This window comes from Aplidium turbinatum, chromosome 1 (assembly GCF_918807975.1).
Source record: "Aplidium turbinatum chromosome 1, kaAplTurb1.1, whole genome shotgun sequence".
Lineage (NCBI taxonomy): Eukaryota > Metazoa > Chordata > Ascidiacea > Aplousobranchia > Polyclinidae > Aplidium > Aplidium turbinatum.
The window spans coordinates 49,453,985-49,467,195 of NC_137472.1; the positions used below are offsets into that span (position 1 = coordinate 49,453,985).

Below are 13,211 nucleotides of genomic sequence, written 5' to 3' on the forward strand. Positions count from 1 at the left end.
GGCGAAGCACAATTTGACAGATTTTTATTTTTGATTTGTTTTGGAAATGCTCTCAGAGCGCACCAAATTGGAAGTGTTTTTCAAACATTTCTGGAGGAGGCCCCCCAGACCCCCGCTGGAAGTGTTGGCTTCGGCAACACGCCTTCGGGCTTCGCCCGACGGTTACGCCCTTCGTGCCTACTATCTTGCTGCAGCATATTTCCAAGTTGCTTTCCCAACGGTTTAAGCCACCGAACGTCACTGTCAATGCATATAGACTAATTAAAGTAAGCTTACCAGGAGCCTAAACTTCTAAGGAATGTGCGAAATAATACTTAGATTATCGAAAAATCACTTGCTTGAAAGCGTTTGCAAACTACGATTTTGAGTGGACCTCAGTCTTTAAAATTTTAGATCAAAAAAAATGAAATTTAGCCTATACTTTTTCTGAATGAAGCGCAAACTTAAACCCAGGATACTTGAAATTACTAGGAGACATTAAGACCCACCATGGTTAAGCAATTAGGATACACACTATTTATTCAAGCTTACCATACACAAGTATGCGAATACATTTTATGCGGTCACTCACTCAAAACAATTGCAAATCAATACATCATGGAATTTCAAACCAATCACCATAGTTCCCAATGAGAAGTCTGTGTTGGTTGGGTAAATAAACAACAACAAAAATATATTTTTTAAAAACAAGGCAGGATTAATTTCCTTATCAGAATTTTTTTTTGGAAGCTAACACAATTGTTATTTACGCTGCATTTTTGCTTCTAATATGTCAACTTATACAGTAACCTAAAAGCTACTAACAAGGAATGTTTAACAATTTATTGCATGGTATGCTCGATGCGTAGGCTACAGAAACAAAGAAGTTTTCCGTCGAGCTTCTGCAAACTTCGACCTTTCTTGTCCATTCGAAGTCAAGCAGCTTACTTTTATAGACTACATCTGGAAAAAATATGCTCCGATTTTTGGATTGAACGCAAAAACATAGAAAACTTTGGCATCATATCAAGCTAAATATACAAACAAGCGCGCAAAATGCCCACACCGTGTGCGTGGAGTAGGGATTTAGGTACGGTAGGTTGCAAAATGGAAGAGCGAAAATAATCAACTTAATGTTGAATCAATATTTGTGAATGATAAGTAGATACAAACACAAGGTGTTGCTCTGAAAGTGCACTCCGTGAACAAAAGCTTCACATCAATGAAAAATAACGTCAATAAAACTGAGATGATTGATAGGAGCACTTCTTAGCCCACGATCAACAAAAGGCTGGTTCGTTCCATTCCAAGTTACAATGAAACCTTGTAGCGTTAACATTTGGAAAGTAAGAACTGCTAAGCATTTAACAGCATTCTAAAGTATTGGGCCTACTACGTTTTTTATAAAAGTCAAAGAAATTCATGGTTAAAAGTAAAAGGTAAAGTAGTCGTCACGGTGGTGGCATGTTAATTGACAAGACAATCAAAATAAAAAGTAGCAACGCATAAGTAAAACGACTGCAGGTTTTACTATGTAACAACAAAAATAAAAACAATTGCATGCAAATATTTGTGTATGCATTAAATCTACAAGTAGGCCTAGCCTGCACAAAGGTATGATTGCAATATTGCAATGAATGCTTTGCAGAACTACTTTTTACGAAAGATGGGAATTCCCGCTCTTTTAACATCTATTTAATGAACCACTCGAATTAGGTTTCTTTAGATCATCCAACCTCGGCGCGATGACGACTGCCATACGGTAGTTTGTTCTGTTACAGTACAGGTACAATGGAATTAGGTACCGCTAACCATGGAAATGTGATTTGAATCACCGAGGGATGTGATCTTTCCGGAATAGGAAACTTTTCCGCTTCCGCTGCTGCTGAGGCTCCCACTGCTGTCATTGGTCGTACCATTTGTGACGCCATCGTTGAGGTATTGTGAAGGCACAACGTTGGATGTAGGCGGAGGTGGTGGTGATGAAGGCAGTTTGGTGAGGTCACTGTCACTGCTCGAAGCTTTCTTACTCGGCATGGTTTTATTGCGTTGCTGCAGACTCGATGTCGCTATGGTGTTATGCAAACCTCCGTTCGACATTCCGTTCACTAAAATGTAAAGGTTTACCTTTATGAAAAAACTATTTACAATAATTGCCACTTCTGATGTCATTTTCTTATCGTCAACAGAAGAGCGTAAGAAATGTCACAATAATTAGTTGCTTTCTCCCATTTAAGTTAAAAAGCCATAAACCGGCCATTTCCTCAGAAAAGATTTTTGTTGGTTTTTAACGTCATGATTTGTGTATTTTACTGCTTGGTTAATTACTTATAGACGAACGAATAGGCTTAAATGGTCATCCTGTATTCAACTATTCATATCGATTAAGCTAAGTTGCATTTCGAAAATGTGAAAAATGTTGCTCAAAATACTTTTCCGGCCGATTAAACAGCTGGATTTTAAATCTAAACACGCAAAGAGTTTTTACCGTTAAGCTGCTACCGTTATTTTTTATAGTTTATCTTCGTATTGACGCTATCTAGGATTGACAGCAACATTTTACTTCAAGCTTTGAACAAACTCTAGCAATTCATCAGATCACGTACCTTGCTGCTCGGTATCATGTGACCCTGGTGACGTGAGCCACCATGACACTTTGTTGCTAAGAATGTTTGGAAGATCAAATTGACCGGCAAGCTGTTCGAAGTCAGGAATTATCGATGGAGGAGACATAATCTCTTCCATGGAAGATATAGATGAGCCATGTTGGTATTCTACAAAGAGAAAAGAAAAACCTCTCTACCAAAATTGTACAACTTTAGTTTGTACTTAACATCTGACCAGTTACACTTTCGTTAACGAATATTGAAACGCAGTAGAAGACTTTTTAGGTTAGAACCATTTGATTGGAGATGCTGTGTTCAATCATTTTCATAAAAATTGAATACCTGGCAGTTCAAACATTTTGATTGACCAGCTGTAGTCTTCAGAGATGACAAGCTTTCCGCTGGTTGTAAGAGAAAGACACCACGGGAAGTGAAGACTGTCTGCTCCTGACCAAAATACAAATTTGAAATTTAAAAAAACGATAATAGGCTACTTCAGATAACAAAATCAATGGCTTCAACCAAGACAACGTTCAATTAATTTGTTGTCTAACTTAAAAGATGACAACAAAGAGCAAAGCATTGGCTTATGTTAAAACGAACTTAAAAATTGAGTTTCAAATCTGCTCTTCTGCTGCCGTTACTTGTAAAGTTCAACAGTGCACTGAAATCTCGTTAAACTAAATCTCGACGCAAGTAACAAAAATCCATTTAATGCTTAAATAAATTTAACATTTTCATACATAAATTTAATACTGCGCTTCTCAAACGCATGATCTTCATAGTTTTTGAGTGCTTAGCAGGAAGAGCAACAATCTTTCATAAAATCAACCCACCAGTGGCAATATGTCGGAGGAAGCATCCATCCGGAGTAAACAGATCGACTCGATGGTTCCAGCAATCTGCCACCAGGATGTTGTCCTGCTCGTCGGTGCAAATTCCTCTTGGACCCTGGAATTGTCCCCTTTCTGGACCCTCTGAACCAAAACTCAGCAGAAATTCACCCTGGAAATGCAAATAAAAATGCATCAAATACGTTTGTTTCCTAATAAATAGGCTAAACACTAAAAAAAAGTCTAGACAATTTATGTTTTGTTAATGACAATATAACCTTGCTAAAATACAAAAGCGCACAAATAAATTTTACTGTTTTCATTATTTTTTAACTATTTTTGAATAGCAACCACAAAGAAACAAGTTACATAAGCAAGTGCACCGACCTGCGCAGAAAATTTTTTCACGCTACAGTCTCCACCGTCTGATACAATGATATTGTTGTGTGAGTCGCAGGCGACATAACGCGGCTCCACGAGCTTGCTGTCTCCCTTTCCTTGTGATCCAAATTGAGTCACAATCCTCCCCGTCTCCCTGATCATGAACGTAACCATGAAAACTGTTGTCTTCAAGAATCACTTTCAACTTTTTTGTATTATAATACACAAAACACTAACATAATAAACAATTGTAGACTTACCCTAAATCAAACTTAACACTTCATCATAGGTCACTTTATTCAAGTGGCTAAGTCACCAGTTTCGCCCAAATATTTTCTGTCTCATAAAAACTCTTTGAAATTATGCTTTGTTATTTCATCTAGTCCAAATCAACTCACGTGTGCACAGATATAGTGTGTTTTCCTACGTCAGCAACCACCATCTGGTTATTGGAGTTGACTGCAATGCTTGTGCAATTCAAGAAGAAACCTTTCCCGAAACCCAATACGTTCTTTCCTTCGTGTGTCCATATATGGACCTGATCTTCACAGCACACGGCTATGTCGTCATTATGAAGGACAGCTACACCTGCTGGTTTGCACATGCGTTTGTTCACCTGCAAGCAATAGGATATCATTTTAAAAGAAAAATTTTCAACCTTCTAGAATCTAGATGGTAATAACAGGCCAAAACCTTATCGACAGTGCAGGAACATACAAAATACATGTTAGATGCATAGTGGATTAACAGACTATAACTTGTAAGTATGTCAAGATTTTTTGGTGTTTAGTTTAATAAAAGTTTTATATGAGACAATTATGTTGTACCATAAATAAATAAACTGCACAACCAGTTACCACAGCACTAACCAATTATAAATATGAAATGAGCTACGTTATCGTATAAACAGAAGTTTAAACATTAACATCAAATCAAGCACAGTTATATAGTGTAAATCTGTAAAGTCGTACCTCAGTGACAATGGAGTCCTTGAAATTTCCTTGTGGGTCAAAGATTTGAATTTTTGCACCATCATAATCGGCTGATATGATTTCATTAACAGAATTAACAGCTAGCGTAGGGGTGGATTCGAACTCACCATCTCCAATTCCTTGTTTGCCGATCTACGCAAGACACAAGTCACGTATTTATTACATTGATTTTAAACCACAGTATTTCAAGTTTTGATTCACCACATAAGCGTAAAATGAAACTTTTCAAGCTTTTTCGTGTTATCAATAAATCAGCCCACTTCAAATCGAGAACAGGTATTCGAGTCCACATAACCGATTTTCAGCATGCCAATGATTTATAAATTACAATAAGAGTAAAGCGACTAGTACGAGAATGGTTTAGTGATAACAAGTCTTACCATGTAGGCTAACTTCTCAGGAGATAACCGCTAAGGCGGTAACCGCTAGACTAACCTGCACCAACAGTTTCGTTTCGGAGGTTGATTCCTCCCGCTGAATGACCGCCTTCCCACTTTTCCTCACCAGAGGTCCCCCGTCGCTCAAACAAAATGAATCCAATTGCCGCAGCACCTACACACAGCAACAAATGAAACCTTGAAAAATAATTTTCTTTATGCCAATAGCCACAAAACAAGAACTGTACAAAAATCATTTTGTGCAAAAAAAATATTAATCAAAATGCAAGATGATCACTTGTTCAAGCAAACTCTGTGTACACCTCAATATGATTTTTCATAGTTTTGGTTGGAAATATTTTACGAACTTTTTTAACCAACAAACGCAATAGCTCTGGCATTCACCAATTTGTGATTTAAGCAAAATTTCTTTGCCAATACACTATAAAGAGAAATAAAACATAGTAACTTCAGCGGGTTTAGCATACTTTATTTCACACAAAATATGACACAATCACTTTTTCAATAAAGTCTTAAACACCTTCATGGCTGATGAACCAAAAGACACGCCTGAAGAAGTAGATTTTAGTTATTTCATTAATATACCCTACCTAGGAAAAGATTCAACAATTTTTGCGAAAAACCTAGCTAAACTTATAAAAAAGAAATTTTCATGTGACATTCATCCTGTGTATAAAACATTTAAAGTGCACCAATATTTTCAATTGGTCGCCTACCCCCTTTGCTCTTTCTTTAAATGTTGTGTATAAATTTAGTTGTTTGCGTGACGCAAACCAGACATACATTGGTATGTCAACCAGACATTTGTTGACAAGGGCCGGGGAGCACTTAAACCCAAACCTAACAACTAAAAGTGCAATTAAAGAGCACATCGCCTCTTGTGAAACGTGCACTGACAATGTCTCGATCGAGCAATTTAAAATCATCTCTCGAGGCAGATCTGATTTTCAGACTAAGATCATGGAAGCCTTAAGAATCAAACGTAACAATCCATCTCTCAACCGGCAGTTATTCGCCTGTGGCTCATCGTTCCTTTTGTGTGTGTTCTAATTGTTTTGTCCAATGCCTGTAGTCTACACCTCACGTGATCTGTTTCCCACCGCATAATTTACTCGCAATCATTCTCGTATCATTTGTTCAGTTTGTGCTTTCAGTCCAGAGTGTCGTTACAGTTACAGTGCATAGTCAAATTTATCTTACGATTTTTCATTTTATGTATTGCAGATTTAATTCCTGATGAGGACACACGTACGTGTCGAAAACGTTTGAGTTTATTTTATTTAATTATGTTATATTTTGTGTGAAATAAAGTATGCTAAACCCGCTAAAGTTACTATGTTTTATTTCTCTATGGTTCAACAAAGCAAACTCTCTACCAAAGCTTTAACACTATAAAGATTAATTGAAAATGGCTTGATAAACAAAAAAGTAAAATTAGTTTGCTCTGTTTTTCTTTTTACTAGTCTGGTCTTTCACCGTTACAGTGCTTACAAAGGTTATTAAATTACTGCGTAGCCTGCTGCAAAACCTATTTTTTTAGGCAGAAGAATTGGTAGCCTACCACAAACACTTCGCTCTGCAAATCTATTTTTGAACACAAACGCACATCCACAGCTCAGCCAGATCACATATCAGTTTCGAGCTGAGCACATTGGTCGTTAGCCCATGACCGAAACCACAGCAATATCGTGTCTTACCACACTCTTTTATCTTTGGCAACAATCAACAAGCAAGGTTACAAAACAAACGTACACGCTCAAATGCAACAGAACCAGCCTTTTTACATTGGTTTAACTATTGCGCAGGTTGAATGACTGCAAAAGAACTAAATTTCTAATTACAGTTATGTAGAGTTTTGGATTACCTTGTTCACATTTTCGTCAAACGTCGCTTTCTGCAAGGATAGCCGCCCAAGGTTGTCCCTGATCACACGAACGCTAGAATCAGCGTTTGCATCAAAGTGCACGACTTCTGTGTGATCGATTTCGTGGTATGCGAGAGCAGGGTGAGTTTCTAGGAGCTGATGGAGTATTTGTGTCATCTGATTGTTTAGTCCAAGGACTTCTTTTGGCGTGCCATACTCCAACACCTACAATGAATCATAAAATGAAAAAAAAATAATGTATTGCAAAGAATACCGTACCAGACAGAAAATCTTTACATTGCCAATAGATATTATGCATTTTAAACCAAAATATCATGGGTTACTATAATACCAATACACACTTTTAAGGTTTGAGCTTTATTTTTGTCGTTTTTTATGTTCATTTTCTAACTATTTTGTGTCTTCAGAAGCGGTGTCAAAAACAAATCACAAATACTACCTTTCTTGAAAATTCTGTGCATGAAACAAGGGAACTAAGTTGCATTTCAACCGAATCCTCATCACCATTGATATGCTTGATCTCATTTGCGTGCATGTTGTGAAGCTCGTCAATAAGCTCTTGCTTGCGCTGGATATATATATTTCAGAAATAAATAAACATGGAGATGTGGGAATTTGTGAAGTCATCAAGGTCTCGATCAAACGAAAATGGAAAACGCCATACACGAGTTTCACTATTGTTTGGGATCATCACTGATGATCACGGGTGAAACTCGAGTATGGCGTCTTCTATTTTCGTTTGATCAAGACCTTGATAAATAAAACACATTTTCAGTTTTCACTAATACGCCAGATGAAGTTGAAAATATTTTTTTAAATAAAAAAATTTATGTGGTGAGCGGAGTATTTTAGGACTTCTAAAAATATGGGTTTGATGCTATAAAAATGTGGTGCGAATCGAACAAAAGCTTCCAGAAAGGTACTTATTGAAAAGCGTGACTTCCCAGACAGCCATCTTATCTGGTAAAGATCTGGTCCAGATGAAGTGGATGTCTGGGTTTGTATTGAATGAGATATAATCTTATTGAAGTACAAGACTAAAATAAACCACTTGATCTAAAAATTTGATTTGTTTTGTCAAACAATGCGTTGTAAATATTTTCCTTTGTTGACCATTTTGAATACAAACATTTTTATGTTAAAAATTTGTCTCACTCTGTGAATGGCGTTGATAAAGACTTCACAAGTCTTTTCAATATCAGCCTCTGCAGCATCCCTGTCCATTTTCTTCATCAGTTTGATTTCTTTCAATGTTCCTTGCAAAGTTCGAAGGACATCTGCTTTTTCTTTTGCAGTTTTCAAAAGGTTCTCGATCTGAAATGGAATAATGTTATTGTTCAATAACTAGAACAGACAAAAAGAAAAAGAAGCGTAAACTGGAAGTTGTTTAACGTTGTATTGCGGTAAGAAATTATTCTCTGTCGGTAAGTTTCACCTGGTGCCCTTGGTTCAAGACTTCTTCTTTTAGAGAACATCTCCGATGTCTTGCATGTTCTGATTCTACGCATTCATGACATATCGGACGTTGACAAGATTGGCAGTAGATCTTTGCTGCCTCTCCATCGTGAATCTGGAAACAACAGCAATAAGCTTGACACTACAAGTTACTGAGATTTGGTCAGACTTTGTAATTAATAAATTTGGTCAGACTTTGTAATTAATAAATAAGGTTCTCTTCGGTAAGCATGGAATGCATGAGTACACTGAAAAGTTAATGATTTTCTCAATTACAAAGTTGCCACTGGTTTTGACTTGACAAATGAAACACCCATCTAGCAAAAATTGATTGAGTCTTCACCCTTGCACTGGGAAAGCTTCTTTAAAAGCTTAATCCTGGCAGTTTCGCACACTTGTAGAGGCTTTAAACTACTGACGCAGACCCGGTCATTGAGATTGACTGGGTGAAGTTTCCGATTGTTAAAATGTTGTTGGCGGGAATTATTCAATCTATTATTGCCATTTTACATTTTCAACGTTTGACGATGTCAACAAAAACGTTAAAACGATGTGACAAACAAACTTTTCGATCTGAGCTACACTAACTGTAGAATATGAAAACGGCAAAACAATAATGCTTTACCTGTTGCATTGGTTTGTTGCAAAATAACATTAACTAAACGTCAAACACTGAATCAAGTACTTACCATGCAATAGATCTTAGCTCGGCTCTTCAATTCTTGGTTGTGCATTCCAGATTCAAATTCGGAAAGAGGAACTATCTTGTGTCTTCTGGTCAGTTTCGTCCGAATGTGCCAGGTGGAACACTCTGAGCACAAAAAGTCTGTGCAATCCAGACATCTAGCGATGGCTGCTTTTCGACTATCATGATCACAAGTGTCGCACATGAGCGAAGTGCCATCTTTATCTTCACTTCTTATTTCTTTGACGGTTTTCAACATGTCTGACATGTTCAAAATAAAAAAATTGTCCTTCAAGCCATTTATCCCATCCGCCGTCAGATGCTGCTCACTTCGGCATGTCGGACAGACCACCACTGTACTATTGGCTGGCTTGTATTCATCTAAGCATTTCAAACAGAATGTATGCTGGCAGTTCAGACTCTTTGGTCTTGTGTAAGTCTCAAAGCAAATTTGACAAGTGAGAAATTCATCGTTGATCTTGGTCAGAAGATCGATCGAGCTAGCCATCACGTGACCGGAAAACCTATGGAAAAAACGTTGTCATAGTTACACAAAGATAAAGCTTTACAAACTTCAAAATATATGTCTATCTTTTGTGGTGATGCATTAAAATTAACTTTAGCAAGACATACTGCTGGAAAAAACACGTAAATGCATTATAGATTTACTGGCAATGATAACTAGATTATGTTTGGAAAAAGAAAGCTTAAATCCATAATCGCAGGATGATTTGTGCTGGTTAGATCAAGATCAGATGAGTATGACTGATCTCCACCCTAATTAGATGCTGTGCAGCTGAAATATTTCACCTACAGCTTATTTGAATCGCCGAGCAGTCTACATGCAAGATTAGCTCTTGTGGGTAATGTTCCGTCACATTCTTTCAAACTTTGTAAAATTTAATTTTCTTATTAGTTCATCTTGCCCATTTGAAGAGGCGAGGTCAATGCGGCTAGCCTGCATGTGGCATGCACTTTGAACGAACTGCAATGAACAAAAATCAAAACGCTTTCAAAATAAATGGGCTTATGACCAAAATCTTATAAAATTTGTCTTTTTTTGTTTGTTTGAAAGTCTGCTTCCTATTTCAAAAATTAACGATTCGGATTAAGACAAAACATTTCATGCAAATATTTCACCAATACTTAAAATTGTTAATGCAGTAAGGAAGCATATGGCAATAAAAACAAAAACTATAGTAGGCTACTGTAGGCTACTTCGATGGTTGGTTTGAACTTTTATTCTCGGACTGGTAAAGTCTTTGAAAGATTATTCCTGGCAGTTTCGCAAACTTGAAGAAGCTTTGAACCACTGACGCAGGTTCAGTTACCGAGATAGGCATAGTGAAATTTTCGATTGTTAAAGTGTTATTATCTTTGAATTATTTCATCCACTAGGTGCCGCTAAATGGAGAGCACAGTCTTTAAAATGGGTTACCCCAAGAGTCGAACCAGCGCTACTTAATCTTGTGATTTTATTTTGCATAAAGTCGGAAGCTTAGTCAACTTAGTTGCCGAGGCTGTCGATAACCTATCATGTTGGTTAGTAGCCTACGATTAAAAAAGCCGTATGTTTCATCAGCTTCATCTGGCAAATGCCATCAAAATTGTTCTAAGCCGCAGATTTAGTTGCGGTGTGAACAAAAGAAACTTTTTGCTGCAAAAGTCCACATTTTTATCGACTTGTGTGGTCGTCTGACGGATCAGTGAACATCTTATATGACGCCATTGCCAAGTTCGCCAGCGTCCTTGTGTTACTGCGTTCCGGCTGACCGAAGCAGCAAAAAAACGACACAATTGTCCTCTGTTTAAACCAGCACTTACGCCAGCTATGCATTGTGGTGAGATAATAACTGTTTGTTGGGTGATAATATGTCGCAGGTGCGAAATCACATTCATTGAGATTCTGAGCAGCTAAGACGCGGATAAATCTTAAATATTTCAAATACAAATACTCTTTGAAAATGACCCCATCACTGTTCTTAGCCACCGGAAATACGGTTGCTATGAGTCGTGGAATGTCATTACCTGATATTCTCTTTGAATATATTGTAGTCCGGTGAAGAGCGCACCCTTGTGCGGATTGGACTCATTAGTGCAGTTAATTTTGTAAGTCAAAGTTCAAAAATCATTCAGCAGCTTGTCCTATAACTAGGCAACTGCCTTATTCAGCTAAATAGAAATTATTTTATTTTACTGTTTGACACTGTACAAGAAACTTTTCAAGAAAAACCTTTTTCACACTAATTTTACTTTTTTCTCCTCGTAATAAACATAGCATTAAATTTTATTCTAAAGATAATGAAAAAAAATAAAGTTTTTGGCTTCGTCTGTCGATGTCAACAAATTGTAGCCTATACAACGTGACTTTTAAAAGCTAACTTTTGACAATAGCAAGATTTTTTGTGGCTTGGTTACCCTGAAAGTTGTCAGACAGATTCTGCGCTAATCCAGCCATTGTTTTCTCCACAATACACGTCAACGACGAAGTGAAATTTTTAAGTAAATTATTTTGAAGTTAGTGAACTTTAGCAAGTCAATGCACTAAACAACAATGTTTTTTTCCGACGTCAACTGATTTAGCCTACATTCCCTTCCTTAAGCTACTGCTATACTCTCTTCAACTTGATCCCAACAAAGCAGAAAAAAAGCTCAAAACAAGCCTCACACTAACTCCAAAGACATTTTACCAATAGCCATCTAATTTCTGATACTTTCCTGAAACGTATGAGACGCAGATGCGTTTACTAGCCCAGTCGGTACGACGTCAAATCCACATAACTGTCTGGCAAAAAGTTGAAACTACATAACTTCTTTTTTTCTTCAAGAACTAAAACTTCGATTACTTCTCGCTTCAGTTTTTATATATTTGTTTTAGCTGTGACGTCGTGATTTAAAATGTCGAGATAAGCTTTTAGGTTTAAATTACAACGTTTTAAGCACTGATCTGGTATTTTTACAACGTGGTTGAAAATAGAAAGTTTCAATATAATTTACTTTCACAGATACCGAGATCTACATTTAGTGCATGATTTCATGAGATTTATGTCATTTCAACAAACGTCGTCTTTACCCTTTATGTTAAAGCAAAAAACCTTCGTTCCTTTAAAACATATTGTAATACTTCAGCTTATTTTACACCAAAAGACCGTGCCATGTTATTGAAATTAAGTTTTAAAGTTGAAGCAAATTTTTTATTGCTTTCAATCGAGTAAAGCGAGCCCTATCGATGGTTGAAAAAGAAAATTACTCAGCAGCAAAGAATGGATCCTTTTTTGTATTGGTTTGATACAAGATGATCATTGGACTAACAAGATACTTGGCGTCGCTTTGTCCAGGGTATTAGCAGAAGGAAGCGTAGCTGTTTATTATTTCTTTGAAAACTGAGCTCTACTAACTTCAAGTTATACTTTTGTTTACTTAAGTTTATACTATCAAAAGCGAGTGCATCAGAAACACAAACTAAAAAAATCGTGAAAGGGTAAAAAGACTGTGCATACAGCACGCCATGAATTACATTATTGCCACAACAATGAGCAAACAACCAAAAGACGGCAAACTAGTAGGCCGGAAAGTAATTGCACCGCAACAGGCTTTTCTAGATCTCAAACTTGAAAAAAAAACTCGTAAACAACTTTCCATTTCAACAACACCATTTTCGCATGAAAGTCAAAGCATGACGTTTCGATTACTGAAATTTGCTACTGTCGTATCAACTGTTGATGCACTAACGACTCCACAAGATTGAGATAAACCTGTATGCAGAAACGTTCACCTTTAATTTGACGTCACAGCTCAGCTGCATTCGTCAGCAAAGGTCGCGGTTCAAGTTCTCGCATCCGGTTACAACAGTCGGCAGCAGGAAAATCACGGCATTTGCGTTGAAGCAGCATTTTTTTGTTAGATTGTTATTTGAGGGAACAATACACGGTTTGAAAGTTTGAAATAATACCTTTTGTGGTAGATATTTTTGTGTGCATAAGGAGAGACTTCAAAC

General features: G+C 37.0%; 1 protein-coding gene across 4 annotated transcripts in view; it reads right to left on the reverse strand.

Annotated features, from left to right (window-relative positions):
• Positions 1 to 501: 501 nt before the first annotated feature.
• The window catches only part of LOC145782086 (tripartite motif-containing protein 2-like), a 39,366-nt gene continuing 26,656 nt past the window's right edge, over positions 502 to 13,211 (reverse strand). For 2 of the 4 annotated variants that reach the window (XM_082593853.1, XM_082593845.1), the window contains 13 exons: positions 9,219 to 9,738; positions 8,510 to 8,644; positions 8,230 to 8,388; positions 7,514 to 7,642; positions 7,054 to 7,278; positions 5,227 to 5,343; positions 4,771 to 4,923; positions 4,198 to 4,415; positions 3,806 to 3,953; positions 3,422 to 3,590; positions 2,928 to 3,032; positions 2,586 to 2,753; positions 502 to 2,087 (listed from right to left, as the gene is read on the reverse strand). In XM_082593853.1, coding sequence (XP_082449979.1) covers positions 1,777 to 2,087; positions 2,586 to 2,753; positions 2,928 to 3,032; positions 3,422 to 3,590; positions 3,806 to 3,953; positions 4,198 to 4,415; positions 4,771 to 4,923; positions 5,227 to 5,343; positions 7,054 to 7,278; positions 7,514 to 7,642; positions 8,230 to 8,388; positions 8,510 to 8,644; positions 9,219 to 9,722 — 2,541 coding nt within the window. In that variant the 5' untranslated portion in view covers positions 9,723 to 9,738 and the 3' untranslated portion in view covers positions 502 to 1,776. Of the gene's footprint in view, positions 2,088 to 2,585; positions 2,754 to 2,927; positions 3,033 to 3,421; positions 3,591 to 3,805; positions 3,954 to 4,197; positions 4,416 to 4,770; positions 4,924 to 5,226; positions 5,344 to 7,053; positions 7,279 to 7,513; positions 7,643 to 8,229; positions 8,389 to 8,509; positions 8,645 to 9,218; positions 9,739 to 11,242; positions 11,385 to 13,211 lie in introns of those variants that run through there. The other 2 variants (XM_082593836.1, XM_082593828.1) reach the window with 2 other exon arrangements.